The sequence below is a fragment of the Choloepus didactylus genome, chromosome 7 (assembly GCF_015220235.1).
Source record: "Choloepus didactylus isolate mChoDid1 chromosome 7, mChoDid1.pri, whole genome shotgun sequence".
In the NCBI taxonomy this organism is placed as follows: Eukaryota; Metazoa; Chordata; class Mammalia; order Pilosa; family Megalonychidae; genus Choloepus; species Choloepus didactylus.
The window spans coordinates 123,186,655-123,209,323 of record NC_051313.1 but is presented as its reverse complement, the minus strand read 5'-3'; the positions used below and the strand labels follow the sequence as shown (position 1 = coordinate 123,209,323).

At 36.2% G+C, this 22,669-nt stretch overlaps 2 protein-coding genes and 1 pseudogene across 2 annotated transcripts; 2 read left to right on the top strand and 1 right to left on the bottom strand.

Moving 5' to 3' along the window:
* Positions 1-1,754: 1,754 nt before the first annotated feature.
* On the bottom strand, positions 1,755-2,687 carry LOC119540119 (olfactory receptor 2G3-like). The gene has a single exon (XM_037844162.1). It carries the CDS (start codon positions 2,685-2,687, stop codon positions 1,755-1,757), a length of 933 nt encoding a protein of 310 aa, XP_037700090.1.
* A 9,457-nt stretch (positions 2,688-12,144) lies between these two features.
* LOC119540765 lies at positions 12,145-12,951 on the top strand (annotated as a pseudogene).
* Positions 12,952-16,971: 4,020 nt separating this feature from the next.
* Positions 16,972-20,673, top strand: LOC119540764 (olfactory receptor 10C1-like). The gene is made up of 2 exons (XM_037844719.1): positions 16,972-16,977; positions 19,711-20,673. Exons 1-2 carry the CDS (start codon positions 16,972-16,974, stop codon positions 20,671-20,673), a joined length of 969 nt encoding a protein of 322 aa, XP_037700647.1.
* Positions 20,674-22,669: the final 1,996 nt, after the last annotated feature.

Below are 22,669 nucleotides of genomic sequence, written 5' to 3'. Positions count from 1 at the left end.
ATGTGTACTCTTTTTAAGATATGTACATTATATTTAAATAGAAAGTTAATTAAAAACTAAAAACATTTACTAAGTATGTAAAGAATATATGTTAAATGTTAAGATTTTAAGAATTAGCATGGGTACAAGGATATTTTATTTCTTTCATTTGTGTCTGTTTGAAATGACAAGATTTAAAATTTTGGGGCTAATCATATTGCTTATCAGGCATTTAGCTGTACTATTCCACCAATAAAAACTTAGCTTTAATATGGTCACTGACAATGTCGAAGTGTACCCAAAGCCTGTGATCCTCTGTATAAAAGAAAACCCTTTTCACCTAAATCTCAAGACACTTGGCAGACATTATTTTCAGAGAATTCTCCTATCTGCAATACTCTTTACTGTAAAATTACTCCTTACCTATATCAGATTTGCATTTAATTTAACACTACACATATAATTCTTAATACCCATCAAATTAAATTTTGTGAACAGAGAAATGCAAGGTCTACATAGACACCCCCCAAATTACATTGTGAAAGTCCTTCTGACTCAATCACATTGATCTTCTCCAATATAATATTTTCTTTATCATCCCATGCAGCTTCATACTCTCTTCAGCTACAATTCTTTATCTGTAATAAAATAATTTCCCTGACATCAATCTCTGTTAAAAGCATTCATTTCTTACAAAAGTAAACTTATAAAATAATCAAATCTTGCAAATATGCCTTATCAGGGTCTAAAATTAAAGTCAGTAGGAATTTTAATAATATTTTGTAAATAAATAATATGATGAATATATGAAAAATAAGGGAAACTTTTTACTCTGAAAAATTTCCAAAATTGTTAAGTATGATTTAACAACTGATAAAAACCTCATATTCAATATAAAGAAATCAATTTAATAAATACTATCAAATACAATATTAGTAAAAATGAATACCATATAAATGCCAAGCAAATATTTTTATTATTTGGAAAACAATTTGTTTGTATGTTTAATTTAAATATTCAGACTCAAAGACAATGCTTAACACTCTGTGTGCAATTTGTCTTAGATTCCAGGTATAGGGCTAAATGGTGGATCAGAATAGTTGGGAATTGTTCTGAGATATGAGAAGCATAAAGGATTCTCATGGTACCTGTCTTGGGGTTTCCTTTGTGGATATGAGTGATGAGAAAATCCCTGGGTGTACTTAGTCCCACAGGTTGCTTCTTGAATGAACAGGAATCAGTAATCCCTTAAATAAAGCCAACTGTTAGATAATTGTGGGTTTTCCAATGGGCCTTCACATTTTGTGTAAACTATGGAAAGAACACACATTGCCTGTAGCGCTATTAAATGAGGGACATGGAAAGCAATAGGAAACATTCTCAGGTAATTCCAAACTTATGAATCTATAATCCCAACTCATACCCCAATGGTTTACTACTATGATGTGAAAACTGGTTTGTCATACCTATGTCAGTCACTAGAGCAGTAACCTGAGGATTTATAAAAACATACATAGATAAATATGTATAAACAAATAAATAAATATTTATTTATTCATAGCATTTACAAAGTAGCCCACAAAGGAGACTTACAATATTTCCAGAAACAAGGAGAAGAAGGATTTACAGGACACAACTGCAGGACTTCATTGAAAGGAAATATCATATCTACCTTTATGTGGATGATTGAGACCTGCTTTCCCATATGAAAGGAGAATCTATGCCTAAACTATCCAGTATCTGAGGGACTGCTTGAGTATGTTTCACATTTCTGCTTAACTTGGGTCTCTTTTAAGTAGCCTCTTCAGAGCCCATTTAATGTCTTTATTTCTCAAGGTATAGATCAAAGGATTAAGAGAGGGTGTCACTACAGTGTAGAAGAGAGTGAGGAATTTACTGTGATTCTGTGAGTATTTGCTCTTGGGCTGCATGTAGACAGAAATTAGAGTCCCAAAGAACAAAACTACAGCAATCAGGTGGGATCCACATGTCCCAAATGCTCTCCTCCTGCCTTCAGCAGATTTTATCCTCAGCACACTTCTAACAATGCAACCATAGGAGACCAGAATAAGCCCCAGGGGCATAACCACATAGAGAGCACCTGCTATGGTGAGCTCATTTTCCAGGAAGGCTGTGTCCACACAGGTGATTTTCATCAGGGCAGGCACCTCGCAGACAAAGTCATCCACCCTGTGGTGGCTGCACAGAGGAAATTGGAAAACAAGGACTGTCTGAACAGTGGACCCCACAAAACCACTGCTCCAGGCCACAGCTGCTAACTGCTGAAGATGCTTTTTGTGCATGGTTATGCCATAGTGGAGGGGCCGGCAGATGGCATTGAACCGGTCATAGGCCATCACAGTCAGGAGGACACATTCCGTGGAGCCCAGCCCCAAAGCAACGTACAGCTGGATCACACAACCAGTGTAGCTAATGGTCTTCTCAGGACCCTTGAGATTCCAAAGCATCTGTGGGACAATACTGGTTGTGAAACAGAGGTCCAGGAAGGAGAGATTAGAGAGGAATAAATACATGGGCGTATGGAGTTTGGGGTTCAGATATGAGACCAGTATGATGGCTGTGTTCCCCATCAGTGTCAGAATGTAGATGACAGAGATGACCATAAGGAGAACCATCTCCAGCTGGGGCTGGTCAGAAAAGCCGAGGAGGATAAAACCTGCTGGGCTGCTCAAATTTGTCCCTTTCATTGCTTTTTCATTGTAAGCCACCTACTTGTTCATTCCAACTTTATTCCTGTGGGGAGAATTAGATATCTTATCCAACAGAAGAATAACAAACTGTTTCAAGGTTGAACATTTGAAGACTGGAATCAGAGAGAGAAACAACAGAGATAAAATAATGCAAACAGTGTATAAGGTAATCTTTTATGTAGAAAGAGTACAAATACATAAGTTATGAAAATGTCTAATTCATTTAAAGGAGACACATGAACAAAGAATAAATGTTGTAATCATATAACAAAATTTATTTGCAGCATATTTCAGACACTCTGAAGATGATCTAAATAGGCCATCAATGTGCATGCTATGGAAAGGAAAACAAATTAAAAATTAAAGATTGCTACTTATATAAATACATGATAGTTAAACAACAGAACTAACATATTAATTGAATGACAAATTGATTGAGAAAACATGAGAGAGGATAAGCAGGGTTGGAGACACAGGCAACATAAGAATATTTAGAAATATTTAAACAGGAGTGTTAGATATGATTATATTTAATATGAAGTTATTTGTTATTCCATGAAGCAAATAACCACTCTAGACAGAAAAATCTAGTTAGGAAAACTACTGTTCTCACCCTATTTGAGGCATTGATCTACAACGTAAATATTACCCTCTAGAATCCAATTCACTGACTCCAATTACCAAGCTATTTCCCCCAGCATTCCCCATGCTCAACATGCTTTGGAAAGATCATATTAGGTATCTGTGAATTCAGTCATCTAATGTAACTCATTGTCCTTTCATAAGGAAAATTTTATAGAATTTATGAATATAGTTTGAACTATTAACTTGCACAGATTAAGAAATGTTATGGAAATTTTTTCTTCTGAAAGTTGAATGTTGTCCATAGTATGTTGACCGCTTGATCCAAGTCTAAACCAGTTCTTATGAACAAAAATAAGCTAACAATGAGGCTTCTCCAATGGAAATTTTTTGTTTGCCCTAAAATATCCTAACTAGGGTACAAAATCCCCAAACGTTCTTGTTTGAATCTGAGGTCTGGACTTGGGCAATTATTGCATAGTACAGTTTAAAGAGAATATGTGGCTTATTTTCTTTTGCATTTGTGGTAATAGTCAAATGCATTCTAAAATTTGCCAAACTAGTGTGTGTTCTGAGTGGAGGATAAGCCCCTTCTAGAATTATTATAATGAAAGGAAACTGACATAATAACAAAAGGAAATTGACTTTTGTGGTCACGTTAACTTTTGTCTAAGTATTTTGGTAGTAAGTAAAAACCCTGGATGCTGTGATGTACCAGAAATGAAATTAACTTTAGCTGGCTGCATTTCCTCTACTATACAGTAAAGAAAGAACAGTATTGTTCAAGGATTAGATGTCTACTGGATGAAAAGCAGTAAATGAATGCCCTTACTTTGCCTGGGTAACTGTCCATTGTCACAATTCTCTGCTCTGTGGTTTTTGTTCCCAAGAATAACCAATATTTTCCAAAGAGATCCCACCCCAAAAGTCCTCCCTCCTGTTTCACATTCCTGTTATTCTAAAATGAAGATAAGGAGATCTATGTTTTCTAAAAGGAGGAGGTAGTCAAATTTCCATGACTATGAATACAGTAAATGTTAGGTTGCATAGGAAGAACTCCTTCTGTTTACTGCATATAGGAACCAGCCCTGGATATCCTCAACTTTTAAAACAAAATGTCCTTTTCTTTCCCATGACATGAACAATAAAACCCTACCTTTCAGGAAGAATGGCAATTTAGCAGTAGAGGATGGTGATGGCTTTGATGAAAAGGCTCCATCTCAGTCACAGTTTGCTGATAGTGGAAGGACCATGTGGAGGTAACTTATTTGCTCAAACTCTCTCCTGCAATCTCTTGTATTAGACAAGCTGCAGTTGGATGGTGCTTAGATTGTTTACTCACCACATGTCTCTGGAGCTGTTCTTTCCAGGCAACCTTTCCTTGATCTATTGGAGAGGGACACACGTGGGTCTCTGGAGAGAAAAGAACCACAGAGGTTTGTGGCTTCCTTTTCTACAGGAATGCTATCAATTGTATGCCACTTTCTAAACAAACACAAGCACATGCATTTTTACTGGAAAGGCATCCCTAACAGAAAGGGCATTCAAAATCATAGATAGTGAGAATATCTTGTGTTCTACTCATAATGAACTTTGCAAAGCCTGCTAAGGTCATTCACCTACCTCCCATCACATATGCTAGTAAAATGGCCAATCTTACCTTGATAGCTTCTTAAAAGTTTCAGTTTTTAAATATATTCATTTGTAAATTTTTTGATACTTAACTTCTCTGTTTTGTACATATGTGTGCAGACATGCACATATCTGTGGATACATGGTTGGAGTTAAAACAAATTGCTGATGTGCTCAACTATTCTATAGAGAACTGAGAACAAGGAAATGATGAGAAGGATGTGAACTGTGATATCTAGTATAAAAGGAGAGAGAGAATTGCAAATTTATTAACTGTTGTGAAATCATTAAAAATAAACCTTCATATCACAAAGAAATTAGGCAACATTGATACATTCATTTTGGTATTATTATACTTTCTCTTTTAGTTTATAAAGGAGATAAATATATGTATGGAGTTATACATGCATTTAATTTGGGTATACAGATATTCATAATTTGGAGTTGCTTATCCAAAAACATTTCTGTTGAGGTACTTGATTGAAGAGAATAGAAAAAACAAATAGATCATTTCCTTCAGATACCTCCTTCTGTGAGATGTTATTTCAACTATAATGCAAAATGGTGGTAAAATTATTTACCAGGTGTGTTGGTTCAGTGTTTGGTTGCCATCAGAACCATAAATTGGCTATTTAATGTGTGAATAAATTAGGCTTATTATAAAGCCATTGTAGTCAAAACAGCATGGTACTGGCACAAAGATAGACATATTGATCCATGTAATCAAATTGAGAATTTGGAGATAGACCCCCAGAACTTCAGCTGACTGATCACTGATAAGGCCCCCAAAGCCACTGAACTGGAACATAACAGTCTTTTCAACAAATGGGGCTGGGAGAGTTGGATATCCATATCCAAAAGATTGAAAGAGGACCCCTACCTCACACCCTACACAAAATTTAACTCAAAGTGGATCAAAGATCTCAATATAAAAGACAGTACCATAAAACTCCTAGAAGATAATGTAGGGAAACATCTTCAAGACCTTGTATTAGGTGGCCACTTCCTAGACTTTACACCCAAAGCACAAACAACAAAAGAAAAAATAGATAAATGGGAACTCCTCAAGTTTAGTGTTTCTGCATCTCAAAGGAATTTGTCAAAAAGGTGAAGAGGCAGCCAACTCAATGGGAAAAAATTTTTGGAAACTATGTATCTGACAAAAGACTGATATCTTGCATATGTAAAGTAATCCTACAACTCAATGACAATAGTACAGACAGCCCAATTACAAAATGATCAAAAGATATGAAAAGACAGTTCTCTGAAGAGGAAATACAAATGGCCAAGAAACACATGTAAAAATGTTCAGCTTCACTAGCTGTTAGAGAGATGCAAATTAAGACCACAATGAGATACACCAATTAGAACGGCTTCCATTAAACAAACAGGAAACTACAAATGCTGGAGAAGATATGGAGAAATTGGAACTCTTATCCATTGTTGGTGGGACTGTATAATGGTTCAGCCACTCTGGAAGTCAGTCTGGCACTTTCTTAGAAAACTAGATATAGAGTTAACCTTCGATCCTGCAATTGCACTTCTCGGTATATACCCGGAAGATCTGAAAGCAGTGACACGAACAGATATCTGCATGCCAATGTTCATAGCAGTATTATTCACAACTGCCAAGAGATGGAAACAACCCAAATGTCCTTCAACAGATGAGTGGATAAATAAAATGTGGTATATACACACGATGGAATACTACATGGCTGTAAGAAGGAACAATATCATGAAACATATGACAACATGGATGAACCTTGAAGACATAATGCTGAGTGAAATAAGCCAGGTACAAAAAGATAAATGTTATATGCTACCACTAATGCGAACATTGAAAAATGTAAAACAAATGGTTTATATGTAGAATGTAGGGGAACTATTGATAGAGAACAATTAAAGAAGGGGGAATGATAACCCAATAAGAACAGATAAGCTATCATGGGTAAATTTAACATTCTGGGAATGCCCAGGAATGACTATGGTTTGTTAATTTCTGATGGGTGTGGTAGGAACAAGTTCATAGAAATGTTGCTGTATGAGGTTATTTTCTTGGGGTAGAGTAGGAAACATGTTGGAAATAAAGTAGTTATCTTAGGTTTGTTGTCTTTTTTCTTATTCCCATGTTATGGTTTTTGAAATGATTTTTTACTGTATTTTTTAAATTATTTTTTATATAGTTGATTTTAAAAAAAGAGTTAATTAAAAAAAACAATAAAAATATACAGAGCCCCTTTGAGGAGCTAGTGGAGAATGCAGGGATGTTGGGCTTCCCTACCTCGTTGGTTGCTGATGTGCTCACAGACATAGGGGACTGGTGATTTGATGGGCTGAGCCCTCTACCACAGGACTTGCCCTTGGGAAGACTGTTACTGCAAAGAAGAGACTAGGCCTCCCTATAACTGTGCCTAAGAACCTCCTCGGAAATGCCTCTTTGTTGCTCAGATGTGGCCCTCTCTCTCAAGTAAGCCAACTTGAAAGGTGAAATCATTGCCCTCCCCTCTACGTGGAATCTGACACCCACAGAAGTGAATCTCCCTGGCAATGTGGAATATGACTCTGGAGAGGAATCTAGACCTGGAATCATGGGATGGAGAACATCTTCTTGACCAAAAGGGGGATGAAAAAGGAAATGAAATAAGCTTCAGTGGCAGAGATTCCAAAAGGAGCCAAGAGGTCACTCTGGTGGGCACTCTTACATACATTATAGACAACCCTTTTAGCTAGCAGTAAATACCTGAAACTATCAAACTACAACCCAGAATCCATAAATCTTGAAGATGATTGTATAAAAAGGTAGCTTATGAGGAGTGACAATGTGATTGGGAAAGCCATATGGACCACATTGCCCTTGGTCTAGTTTATGGATGGATGAGTACAAAAATGGGGGAAGGAAAACAAAACAAAACAACAACCAAAAAAAAAGGCACCCAGTGTTCTTTTTTACTTTAATTGCTCCTTTTCACTTTAATTTTTTTAATTATTTTTGTGTGTGTGGTAATGAAAATGTCAAAAATTAATTTTGATGAATGCACAATTATATAATGGTACTGTAAACAATTGAATGTATGCTTTGTTTTGTATGACTGTATGGTGTGTGAATATATCTCAATAAAATGAATTTAAAAAAAATACAAGGTAAATCTATTGTGACGTTCCATGTGCACATGTCTGAGCCCATGTATCCAGGTCCTGCTATACCTGATACTAATTGAAAACTTTGTCACTCTTCCAAGCATGTATGGGAAATATTTAACATAAACCTCATAGCAACCCATGAAGAAAATATTATTGCCTCCTTTTAGAAATGGACAAAATGAGGAACAGATATTTTTCAGTAAATATTAAATTTGACCCAGCTGAACTAGGATTTGAACTCATATAGAATATCTTCATAATACTTTTAACCATAAAGCTACTCAGTATGCATTTGAGTGTGTGTGCTTCTGCCTGTTGAATAAGTGTAAGCTTAAGAATGTACACATGTGTACATAGTTGTTATGGATAACCTAGTATGATTGTTTATGCCTAATAGTTTGGATCCTCAAATATATACCTTTGGCTTACATATGTCAGCTTCAAATGTGTAGTAATAGTGGTATAAATGGTGTTTTGAAAGTCAGGAAAACTGTGTGTATTCCATTTATACCACTTGCTATTTTTCTGTCTGATATCAGAAATATCACTTCATCTAATCAGAACCCCTTTTCTTGTCTATAACATCAATTACTGCTCTGTCTTCCTTTGCCAGTAGTTGTGGAACTATTGCTTACTGAATGTTTAACTGTTAAATCACAATTGTATTGATCAAAGAATTGCTATCTTGGAATGAACTATGAAATAAAACTTTTTTAAATGCCAAAATTATTTTATAAATGAATGTTTAAATCAAAATCCACTAAATTTGAAAAGCATATGATGGGCAGAGCATAAAATCAGGCATTTAAACACTGCTAAATACATATATGGGTACATGTGATATGGTAACTGCAGAATGAACCAAAAATATCATATAAACATAAGATGTCAAGACCTGTATATAGGTTCATAGTAATATGTATAAAGATTCTGAATGGTTTTAATGGATGAATAGATATGTTTAGATTTTGCCAGACACTACGTGACAAGATCTCAGGTTATGCTAATTGATAGAGTATAGATTTAGGTGAATGAAATCCCTGTTCTTCTGCCATTTCAAACCAAAAATTGTTTAGATTTTTGGTTGAATAGATTTCAAAATGAACAAACAAACTACAGTACACTCATTAAAAGTGTGAGGAATATTTTTCCATGAATTAATATTTCTTGAATGAGAGGAAAAGAACTGTCATATTTGAGAGGCATTTGAGGAGATCTGATTTATCTTAATTGACCTCAGAAAATAAAATATGTACTACTATACAGCAGCCAGAGTAAAGCTTAGAGGTAGAAGAATTCTTTCATTGCATGGGACCTTGCTAACTGTTAAGGCTGGTGGACAGAAAGGTAAACAAGAAAAAATTCCTGCACCTCCTGTCTGAGGTTACTACTGGGAAGAAATTATTAAGTCACTGACATTGGATTGGTACAGACTTAGCAGTGAAAAGGCCAAGGCAACAGAGTGGAGGTGGCCTGTAAGGAATTACCATGGGAGAAGGAGGAGGAGAGGCTTGAAAGCATCCCCAGGGAGAGAAGTAGCTGCCCTGGAACTGGATACAGCTTATCTATCTCTTAGGCAGATAATCATGGAGGCGGCTTTCAATCCCCATGGGAAAATGAGTACATAGAAACAGATATAAGTGTGAGTGTCTTTGTTTTCCAGGGCTGCTATAACAAATACCATGGAATTTGCCTGAAACAACAGGAATTTATTGTCTCACAGTTTTGGAGGCTTGAAGTCCAAAATCAAGAAACTGGCAGGACCACACTTTCTCACAAGTCTGTAGTGTCCTGGTGGTATCTTGTTGGCAATCCATAACTCAATCTCTCTCTGCTCTTGTGTGCCAGTTTGAATGTACTATGTCCCCCAAAAGGCCATTATCTTTGATGCAGTTTTGTGTGGGCAGATGTATTAGTGTTAACTAGATTGTAATTCTTTGATTGAGTGTTTCCATGGAGATGCAACCCACTCAACTGTAGGTGATAATTCTGATTGGATAATTTCCATGGAGGTTTGGCCCTGCCCATTCAGCTTGTGCCTTGATTAGTTCACTGGAGCCCTATAAAAGCTCAGAAAGGAGTGAGCTTGCTGCAGTGAAGAGGGACTCTTTGAACAATGCACAGGAGCTGAGAGAGGAGCTGCAACTTAGAGAGACATTTTGGAGATGGCCTTTGTAAAAGTTTTGCTCCTGAGAAGCTAAGAGAGGAAAACTCCTCAAGAGCAACTAAGAGTGACATTTTTGAGGAACTGCAGCCTAGAGAGGAACAGCCTAGGAGGAAGCCATTTTGAAACCAGAACTCTGGAGCAGATGTCAGCCAAGTGCCTTCCCAGCTAACAGTTTTCCAGATGCCGTTGGCTGCCCTCCAGTGAAGGTACCTGGTTGTTGATGCCTTACCTTAGACACTTTATGGCCTTAAGACTGTAACTTGGTAACCAACTAAGTCCCCTTTAAAAAAGCCAATCCATTTCTGGTGTTTTGTGAAAGGGCAGCATTAGCAAACCGGAACACTTTGTGTTAGTGTTCTCTGGGGAAACAGATTCAACAGGAGATATCTGTAAATAGTATGAGATTTTTATAAAAGTGTTTCATGCAACTATGGGGAATGAAAGAGTCCAAATTCCATAGGGCAGGCTACAAACTGTCACTCCCTTGAAGGTCTTTGATAAATTCCCCAGGAGGGGCTGGCTGGCTGAAGTAGAGATGAAAGTTCTCTCTTCTGGTTCTGGTTTCAATGGGTGTCTCCAAAATGTCTCTCCAAAGTGTCTCTCTGTGGTCTTTGAGTTTCATCTGCCTTTTTCTCTTATAAAGGACTCCAGCAAGGGGATTAAAACCCTACTCACAATAGGTCTGCACCCATAGGGATTGAGTAAAAGAACATAGACTTTTCTGGGATACATAACAGATTCAAACCAGCACAACCCTCCTTCACATAGCCACCTGTCTCCTTCTGTATATTCAATCCCCTAATCATTGTGTCCAAACTTCCTTGGATTTAAGGATTACAGTCATTTTGGATTAAGGCCTATACTGATTCAGTTTGGCTTGACATCTATTTTCAAAGATCCTATTTACAAATGGGTTCACTTCTATACAACTGAGCATTAGTAGGACTTAATTCTGTCTTTGGGGGAGGGGGAGGCAAGATTCAACCCATAGCAGTTAATGAGGCACATAGTAAAAGAAACAAGTGCTGGATATGACCATATCATGTGTGCATTTGGGAAAGGGCTATAATAGTAGGTTTCATCAATCGAAGGTGACTTGATCATGAGTTTCCATGCATCATATTAAAAAACTTTATTTTTAACCTGTAGGCAATGGTAATTTTCATTTAGTAAAAAGAACATTCTGATGGAGGTAGGATGGCAGAAGAGAAATATTGAAGGTAAAGAAATTAGTTACAATGATGAAATTATTTCAGTACTACAAAACAGATATGATATGAATGACTGTGATACACTTTTCACATGGCCACCCCTTCTTATAATTCATATTTCAGATCCAGCATTCATCATTAAGAACATCCTCTCTGACTGCCCAATCTAAATTGGTCAATCACATGCACAGTCTCCTGTTGTAAATCCATATTGCACTACTTGTTTATTGAATGATTTTTTAATATAGATTTTCCTTCACTAAAATGTAAGCTCTACATCAGGAGTGGTGTATTGTGCTCATTGTTATATCTCAGTGCCTAGAAGTATAATGGCTAAACTCTGTGCTAACTAAATACTTTTAAATAAATGAGTGAAACTTGAAATGTCAATGGCAACAGAAATGGAGAGAAATGGATAGATATAAGAGACAGAGAAAATGCTTATTTCAACTATTTGATAAATAATAAAAGACAGATGAAGAGAGAAATGAGATAAAATGATTTTTTTCATGGTTCTCTAAGTAAATTTTGGACATAAATTCAGATAGTGAACACAGAAAAGATATGAAGAGTGTAATTTCAGAATTTTTGAATTGTAGGTAAGGCACTGTAGATCTCGTTACCTTTCTGGTTTACCAGATATGGTTAAGGGCAGTGTGGCAATTTATGTCTCTGCTCTGAGGCAATCTTTCTGATGCATCTACCTTTCTCTTTTCTGGTCATGAACCTCAATTGCTCCTTGTGACAGGATAACACCATGGCCGTTGATTGCTTTGCATTTGCCAGAGACCTCAGAGAATCCCTGAGCAGTGTTTCCTCCTGTTCACCTTCATCCTGCTCATGTTCCTTGCATCACTGATGGGCAATACACTCATAGTCCTCACCATTTGGACCACTCCAGGCCTCCACATTCCCATGTACTTCTTCCTGGCCAACTTGTCTCTCTTGGAGATTGGCTACATGTGCTCGGTCATAACCAAGAGATGCTGCAGAGTCTTGTGAGTGAGGCCCAAGGGCTCTCTCAAGAGGGTTTTGCCACACAGATGTTGTTCTTTGCATCTTTTTGGTATTAGCAAGTGCAGCCTTCTGGCAGCCATGGCTTTTGACCACTATATGACCATATGTTCCCCACTCCACTATGCAACATGATGAGTCATGTGGTGTGTGCCCATCTGACAATGGTTTCTTGGGGGGTGGGATGCCTGGTAGACTTGGGCAAGACCAACTATATTTTCTCCTTGGAATTCTGTGGCCTCTGAGAGATAGACCACTTCTTTTCACCTCTCACCCATCCTGGCATGTGCTTGTGGGGATAGATCCTATAATGAGTCTGTCACAGGTCTTTGTCGTGGCCATCCTCTGCATATCCAGCCCATCTTTGCTGATTATTGCTTCCTATGGCAGAATTCTAGCTGCTGTGCTCATCATACCCTCACCTTAGGGCCACCATAAAGCTCTTTCCACCTGTTCTTCCCACCTACTGGTAGGGACACTCTTCTACACACTAATTTATACCTGTACTTCTTGAGTCAAGGATTGAAAGAATGCATAGTTTTAGTAGCTCTCCTCAACTTAATTGAACTTCCTGCTTTAGGTTATCTACCTACCCTGAAAGAGTTAGCTTCCAGGGTATATACTGAGCAATCTCCAAATACTAGTGCCTTTTAAAAATTAAAATTTCATATCCCTCAAATAGAGAAGTCCAAGGATACTCTACACAAATTTAAGAATTCAGCTTGAATCTATCATTCTGCTCCAACATTCCTTAGCTCCATTTGTCTATTGTACAAGCTATAGACTAGAGATTCAGCATCATATTAAGTTCTAAGTCAGCTGACAGGCTGGAGGGTCAAAATATGGCATGCCCCTCCATTTAAGGAGAACTTCTGGATATCCCAATGTACTTGAATTTATATCTCATGGACCAGAATTTGTTGTAGAGTGCACCTGTCTGCACAGGAAGTGGAGCTATATTCTTTAACTGATTTCATTTGCCACACTAAATGAACTCAATATTCTGTTACCAGAGCAGTGGAGAATGTTGGAGTAGATAACTACTTGTCATGTTCAATCCTCATAAAACCAATCAAAATCTCTTTAGATCTTTATCTGATTCTGAGAATAATCCTTGTAAGAACTATATTTTAATCATATGCAAGCATATATGAGATTGGGGCAATAAGTACTTTATGGGGAATTCCTAAAAGGACATCTATGCTTATTTCATTGATCAATACTGCAGTAAGGGGAATTTTTATACAAATAACATCTTGCCTTGCTTACTCTTTTTCCTTTGCCTTTACAGTATATTGTATAAATATTGGACAGTTAGTACATTTCCCTCTTTTCTTTATACCATTTAAATAATAAGCATTCAGTACCTTACCCTCTTCTGTCACTATGCTAAGGTATGTCTTTGACTCTTTATTTTCTTGTGGTTAAGTTTGATACAAACAAATAGGTACTTTGTGAAAATCAGGAGTAATTAGAAGATATAAAGATTTTGAATATTTAGGAAAATCAGAAGAAATATTAAAGGACTCAACATAATATGACATGGAAGTCACTTACATAGTTTATATACTATTTTTGTTAACTATTTTGGTCAACTTGGACAAAAATTAAGATCTGAATATTAACAGTTCAGAATAGTAATGGTTGCATTAGTACATTTCACTTGAATTCATATTATATTATGTACATAGTCTTTGATAGTAGTTATGTGTCATTAATTTTATTTATATCACATTTATACATCACATTACATTATGCATCACATTATATTGACATTAGATTACATTATATTTATGCAGTGCATTCATTATATTTAACTGTTGATTTATCTGCCTTTTCACACTTACTTCTTTTCCTCATAAATGTTAGCTTTTACCTACAAATAGAGATAGACCTGTCCATGCAACTCATTAGAGAAAGAATCCAACTGCGTCCTGACACTCTACAGCCTGAAGACAGTATGTCTCCTGGGAGGGGGTGGGGGTAGGGAGAAGGATAAAGATTCAAAACAAAGAGGAAATTGAAATATAGCATATGCATACCTATTTATCTTTCAGAAGGAAAGAAGGCTCAAATGTATCATCATGTAACCAACACAGCCTGTCTACTTTGGTTTTATTTATTTATTTATTTATTTATTATTTTTAATGGACCTGAGGGCATTGCGAGGAGGGCCATGCTGGTCTCTCTTGAGACACTCAATCTTTCTGAGATCAGACCTGGCTCCTGACAACAACAAAGGCTTCTGAGTGCACATCTTGAGTTCAGGATGGATCAGGTTTGCATCCTCCGAATGTTTGGAGATTACAAGGAAAGGTTACAGAAAAAATCAGGGAGTGCCTCACCAGAATCAATTACCATGCACTTTTTTCCCTCACTCTTATGATGAAAGGTATGTAACAGAGTTGATGTCTTAGGTAAAGAAGGTTGTGAAAGACAGTGGCTTAAAGTGTGCAAATGCAGAGCTGATACCCAAAGGACATTTCAGTTCTTTTCATTAGTTGAATTTGTTATTCTCCATCTATGAAGAGAGTAGCAATTCACTCAATCTCCCAGGGTTCCAGTCATAAAATTACTGAAAGTTGTTTAAAATTAATTCTTTCACAGGAAATTGATATATCTGATTATTGGGGAATATAAAGACCCAGATTATTTTCTCCATGATGATCTGATTAAATGGTAAAATAATCTCTGTTGGGTTATGTTAAGGTATCAGTCAATTAAGTATAAGGTCCTTGATGAGGTTGCTTTGGGGAAATTGTAGAAAGCAATGGACAATCCACTGTAGTATAAATAATAAATGTACACTAATTATATCTACTATAAAGCATTTTAAAGTAATGACTATCTAAGAATGAAGGTTAACATTTATCATGTGTTTCTTATATATCTAGCCCTGTACTTAGTGTTTTATGTACAATATCTAATAATATATCACATGTTTTCTATTGGCTGATAGAAAACAAAGATACATTTCATGATAAAGACACAGATGAATAATGGACTGAGCTAGTAAAATAACATTTCTAATTATGTGGGGCTGACCCAAAGTGAATCACTTGCACTGGATTATATCCAAAGCAGAACTATTTGTAGTGTGTTTGCCTTAGATATTGGGACTGGGTAAATTGGCATGTAAAGCCAAGCCATTGAGATATAAATCTCATCTCCCTCCTCAATTTTGTTCATACATGAAATTATCTTTAGAACCTTGCCAGTGTTCAGTGGCCACTTAGTCTTTTTTAATTTTGAATAGGAATCTATGATTTATTCCAATTAATATTTGACATAAAACTCCTATATCTTCATGTGTACATGGTACCTGTTAGATTCCTGACTATTCATGTAGGTTATGTTATTCATTGATAATAGCAGAGAATATTCCCTTCAGTGTCCTATGAATGCCCTGATGTGAAGCTTTAAAGGGCAGGAGAATTTGACACTGACAAATTGCAATTTAAATGTTATTCCTTACTTTGTATTTATGGTTTGCTTCTGCAACGTGCATTTCTAATTCAAAATAACTGAACAAGAACAATAGGAAGGGCCTCATTATCCTTCATCTCTAAGGACATGATGGATCAGAAAGTTTAAATCAAGAAGCTGCTACAGATGAGAGACAGCAATGTCACTGCCGAATTTTTTTGATACTAGCAGCGATCCTTTCTGCAGACCCCTGAAACTCACCCTGAGCATCTCAGTCTCCTTCCATAGACAGTGATAAAACTAAAACCTTCATGTAATACACACCAACCTGACCTCTTCTACGTGGATCTGAGGCTGTCAGACTAAGGTCAACAGATGAAGGAGTCCTAAAATCAGTAGAAAGCATAACAAAAGTCAGAATATACATGGTTTAGTAATATATCAAGTGATAGATAGGAAGGGAGAGGAGAATTTTATTACATTTGTATTTTTAGCCTTGAATAAGCCTTTTACATTTGTTTTTATATGATTTAGTATTCATTTCTAAACAAAATACCAATCTTTATCAGTTTAAATGTTTAGAAATAAAGACCTTCACTACTTCTGAACCCTATTTTTTGACTTGTGGTCAATGTAATTTGTGAGGTTGTAGAATGTACCTATCACAGGTGAATGTGTTTACTGATCCCGTGAGTCCTGCAAATATGACATGATTGGCAGCAGGCACTGGCCTCTGTGTAGTCAGCCCCTCCATGGGTCACCCACCAGTAGTTTCCTCTCATTCCCCAACATCCCTGGCCCCTGTTCCCAATACAGGATTTGCATTTTCCTTCTAGAATCTAAATGGAAAAGGGTATCCATGAAAGGAAATCTCTGTGGTGTCACTAGATAAGGAAGGGTCAGACATTCTCCTTTCCTCACTGGGCTCACATGTTAGTCCCAGTGTCAGTGTCACTGAGGAAGCTGAAATTTATCCCCAAGTCAGGAAGATATGATGGGTAAGATACATTGATAATTTAACTGACAAATGAGATAACAACATCTCCACATCCAGAACTTTCTATGCCACTGTATACACTATTATTGGCTAGTCAAGTTGAGCTATCTAATGGCGGTACTAGGATTTGAATGCATGTAGAATATCTCCAAAATACTCTTAACCTCTGTGCTATTCAGAATGCTTGTAAAAATGTGCATTTCTTTGCCTGTGGATGTTCAGATGTATGTGCATATGCAAGAAAGTAATTCTTATCCATGTGTTTTGAGTGTTTATTTATAATAGTTTGGATCCTCAAAAGCATATATTTGTTTTACATATACCAGCTTCAAATGTATAGTTCTTGTGTAAACAATGTTTGAAAGTCAGCAAATTGTTTTCTATGACATTTCTGTTACATGTTAGTTATCTCTCTGATCTCAGAGAGATCATTCCCTCTAATCCCAAGCCCTTTTTCTCATCTATAATGAAAATTTCTGATCTGCTTTCCTTGGCTGCTAGCTGTGGGATTATTATTTGGTGAAAATTTAAGTTTAATCACATAAAATGTATGGATCAAAGAATTGTTATCTAGGAAGATGTATGTTAGTTTTTAATTTTTAACTTTTTAAATGTAAAAAATTAGTTATAAATGGATGGTGGTGTTGATAGCACAACAGTGTGAATGCAATTAATGGCACTGAATTATATATTTGAATGTGGTTAAAAGGGGAATTTTAGGTTGTTTATGTTTCTAGAATAAAACCAAAAACAAACAGGACTTTACAACACAAACAGTGAACCCTAATATAAACGATAGTTTATAGTACAATTATAAAAATATTTATAAATTGTTACAAATGTACCACACTAATACAAAGTGTTAATAATAGGGTGGTATATAGGAACTCAGTATTTTATGCATGATTTTTCTGTAAATCTATACTTCCTATAATAAAAAAATTGTAAAAGTATGTGCAGATGTAAATGAAGGTCAAATATGTGAATTGCATTACAAATGATATATTAAATCAGAATCCCCTAAAACTACAAAGGATTAAATGATGGGCAATGTCTAAATACAGATTATTTAACTGCTAAATACATATATGAGTACATGAGTTATGGTGCCTGAAGAGTGGACTAAAACCTCACACAAATATAAGAGTTGAGGACCTGGATGGAGATTCATAGCAACATTTATGAAAATGATGATGTGTTTTGATCGACGATTTGGACAATGAGTGAGTGGTGTTGGGTTTTGCCAGGCACAATATTGTATTGATTTCTGGTTATGCTGATAGAAGGAGAGTCCAGAACAAAGGAAGTGAAATCTCCTATTCTTCAACCCTTTTTCAGAGAAAACACTGCTTAAATTTCTGATTGAAGATGTTCAAAAAGTCACTACTTCCATAGAAAATCTAGGAATATTTTGTCATGAATTGATAATCACTGGATTGAGAGAAAATAACTGTCATATTTCAGATATTTGAAGGAGATCAGATTATTGTAATTGACTTCAGAGAAATAGAATGTGCATCAAGGACAGAATAAACAGGTAGTCAGAGAAAGCTTAGCATGAGAATTTTTTTTTTATTACATGACACCTTGTTAATTGCTAAGGATGGTGGATGTAAAGGTTAACAAGTAAAAATTCCTTGTGATCAGGATATTCCCCAAGAAGAAATGAGTAAACAATCGTCATCAGTGTGTTATAATTGGTTTCTTAGTAGTAATAGGGCAGTGGAAAGAGAGCAGAGAGGGCAGGTCACTGATCAGCAGGGAGACAGAAGAGGGTGGGGTTAGGAAGGGTTTCCAGAGAGGAGAATCTACCCTGGAATTGATTGCAAATTGGTGGTTCACTAGGTGGACAAACGGGGAGTAAATTTCCAGCCCCACTGGAAAACAAGAACAAAGAAGAAGGAATACATGTGAGCAAGGCACAAAGTGAAAGATGCAAGTTGCTTAATATGGCAGTAACATGGTGTATATTTGGGCAACAGGTGAGATACCAGATTTTGTCATAGACAGTAACTTCATTTTCATAAGCTGTATTAAGAAATTTCAATTTTAACTTGCAGGCAATGGTAATTTTCATTTAGTAAGGAACACTCTGATGGAGACAGGATTGAAGGTGAGAAATATTGAAGGTAAGAAATTACTTACATTGATGAAATTATTTTAGTACTAAAGTATAAATATGTTATGAATGACTGTGAAGCACTCTTCTTATAATTCATATAATTCAGTTCAAGGGTTTTGTCTCTGGAATGCCTCTCTGACCACCCAATATGAACAGACTCTGGTTTCAATTTTCTGGATTGCACCAATTATTTATTTAATGAAGAATTATTTAATTTCTGCTTTCCTTCATTAAAATGTTGAGTTTTAAGTGGGGAGAACTGTTGTTTCTTTCTTCTCTATTGTATCTCAGGACCTAGAATATTAAATACTGATCACTCTGTGTTCAACATATACTTGTTGAATGAATGGTTGAATGAATGGCAACAGAAATTGGGGAGAAATGGAAATATATGAGAGAGAAGGAAAAATTTATTTGGTAGTTCTTGACAAATTATTAAAGGAGACATGAAAAGATAATTGAGCAAAAATTAGTTTTTTTCATTGTCTGCTTGGGTTATTAGCACATTTAGTAAAGAACAACAGAGAAAGTGAAGTTTGAAGTGGATCGAGTTTGAAAAATATGATGATGAATAGAATTTCAGAACTTTTTCAATTATAGAATTGCAGGTAAGGAACTGTGAAGCTCACTACCTTCCTGACATACCAGAGTTCTTTGAAAGCATCATAAGAATTTATGTCTCTCCTCTGTAGGACTCTTTTTGATAACTTTACCTTTCTCTTTTCCAGGTCCTGAGCCTCAACTGCTCCTTGTGGCAGGAGAACAGCATGGCTGTAAATTGCTTTGTATTTGCCAAATTCTCTGAGATCCCTGAGCGTTGTTTCCTCCTGTTCACCCTCATCCTGCTCATGTTCCTTGCATCACTGATGGGCAATGCGCTCATAGCCCTCACCATCTGGACCACCCCAGGCCTCCACACTCCCATGTACTTCTTCCTGGCCAACTTGTCTCTCTTGGAGATTGGCTACACTTGCTCCGTCATACCCAAGATGCTGCAGAGTCTTGTGAGTGAAGCCCAAGGGATCTCTCGAGGGGGTTGTGCCACACAGATGTTTTTCTTTTCATTTTTTGGTATTAGTGAGTGCAGCCTCTTGGCAGCCATGGGTTTTGACCGCTATATGGCCATATGCTCCCCACTCCACTATGCAACACGAATGAGTCATGGGGTGTGTACCCATCTGGCAGTGGTTTCTTGGGGTATGGGATGCGTGGTAGCCTTGGGCCAGACCAACTACATTTTCTCCTTGGACTTTTGTGGCCCTTGTGAGATAGACCACTTCTTCTGTGATCTCCCACCCATCCTGGCACTCACCTGTGGGGATACACTCCACAATGAGGCTGTGGTCTTTGTTGTGGCCATCCTTTGCATATCCAGCCCATTTTTGCTGATTATTGCTTCCTATGGCAGAATTCTAGCTGCTGTGCTCATCATGCCCTCACCTGAGGGCCGCCATAAAGCTCTTTCCACCTGTTCTTCCCACCTCCTGGTGGTAACACTTTTCTATGGCTCAGGATCTGTCACCTACTTGAGGCCCAAAGCCAGCCACTCACCAGGAACAGACAAGCTCCTCTCCCTTTTCTATACAGTGGTGACATCCATGCTCAACCCCATCATCTACAGTTTACGGAACAAGGAAGTCAAGGCAGCTCTCTTGAGAACACTGGGCAAGAAAAAAAAAATTGAGTCATGAGGACGATGCAAATATGCTCTTTGAAAAGATGCATACATTACCCAAGAGTAAACAAACAAAAAACAAACAAACAAACAAAAAAGCTGTGCACTCCTCAACCAATTCTAAGGAACTACTTTATCAGTGATATTAATTTTGGAGACATCTCTGTACTAAATTGATTTTTCCCACACTCTGGAAGTGAATTTTTAATGAGATTAATAATGATAGATATTCCAAAATATTTTATTCTAGGATCAGAGTATAAGTTATTTGTCTCAGGGGCCTGGAAAATTCTCACTCAACCCTCTCAGGCATTTCTTAGCTCTGAAGGGGCCCATTTGACTTCTGCTCTGGTCACTAGCAGATGTGTTCTGACATATAACAATCCCACAAAATTTTATTTCCCTAGGAAATTAGTGAAGTGCATTATTTCCTTCCATAAAAAATGTTTTAGTCATCTATTTTTAACTTTTAGCTATTGGTACATAATATGGAGTCAAAGATTTATTTTTGTGATTTGCAGTTACCATGAAAATATGTAAATATGCAAATAAAAGCAAACTCAAGTTTCAGAAATATTTGTTACAGATTATTAAAAGAAAAATATGGGAAAACTTGACAAAGAAATCTCATGGTGGAAATGTTTTAAAAGAAAGGAAAAGAATATTAACATCCAAGGATGGAAGAAGAAAATTGAACTGAAAATAATTGCATAAATAATTTTCAAGATTTTTATGTAATTTTAAATATATTATGTATGTGCAGATAAATTCTGATTCAATATGTACAGAGATCATCCAAAGACTTGCTCTTAAGTTAATGAACATGGTTACAACACAGTTCAATAGCTCTAAGCATCTGTAAATGCATGCCTTGGATTTGAACACCTGATTCTCAGAAAGGTTCCATGTTAACCCTTGAACTGTGAGACTTTAAGTTGTAATATGACATATTAGTTGTAATATGACAAAGAGTTCTTTGATAGCTACTGTGACTTAACTTAAGTTTATCCTCCAAAAAAGTGACTTAATCTTTTCTCAGAATGTCATATTTCTAGGTGTAATACTTCTATCATTGGATTGTAGTGAAGCTCACTAATGACCAAGATGTGCATTTGCTCAATATCCCTGTTGCCAAAACTCATTAAATTAATTCATTTAAACATAGTACTTTGAGGTTTTTATTTTCATGTGTGTATAATAATTAACAATGTAATCAACCTAAGCATGCAAAAATAACTAATTATGATACAGGCTTAGGTAGGAATTATATGCAGGCATTAGAGATGAACATTTATAGGTTATAGGTGTTTATTAATCTAGAAAGGCATAAATCTTTTATTTAGCATTATAACAAGTCAGCAAATTAAAAAACAATTTGTATAATATGCCCACAGTTTTTCAAAAGAACTTTAAAAATAAGCTTGAAAGAATAAAACAGAAATGTTAATAGTATTTTTCCTATGGAGTCATATTTTCAGTGATTTGTGTGATTTCTTCAATAAACATATAGTTCATGTGTATTAAAAATAGCAAAATATTTTGTTGGTATTTTTCTTAAAAAATATAAAACAAGCTGTCAGAGAAAAATGATAAAATACACAAAAGTATAAATATTGCAATTTAATTAACTTATGTTCATACAACCCAACAATAATCAGTGCAAATATTTAATTTATTTTATTTTAGCCTTTTTTCTTCTGCTAACCACACACCCACACAGATAATTTCTCATGTTTGATTACATCAGTAAAATATACACTGTTTTGAAAACAGGTGAACATAAAAATCACAGAAATACATATTTTCTAAGTTTAAAATTCTACATTGTTACTAACTTACCCTCCATATTTTCACTAATAAACATTCCTAAATTATTGGAGATAGTTGGAAATGTGTTAGTAGCTTTGATCCTCCAGAACTGTGCCATTGGTTTCAAAGAGCCTTTGGTGTACGATTTTCACACACCAGCCATAATGGCAACAATTAATTGAGTTCTGACTGTGTAAAGGAAC

Excerpts from the sequence above, each read along its gene's own strand:
- LOC119540119 (XM_037844162.1), bottom strand. The coding sequence starts at position 2,687 with ATGAAAGGGACAAATTTGAGCAGCCCAGCAGGTTTTATCCTCCTCGGC.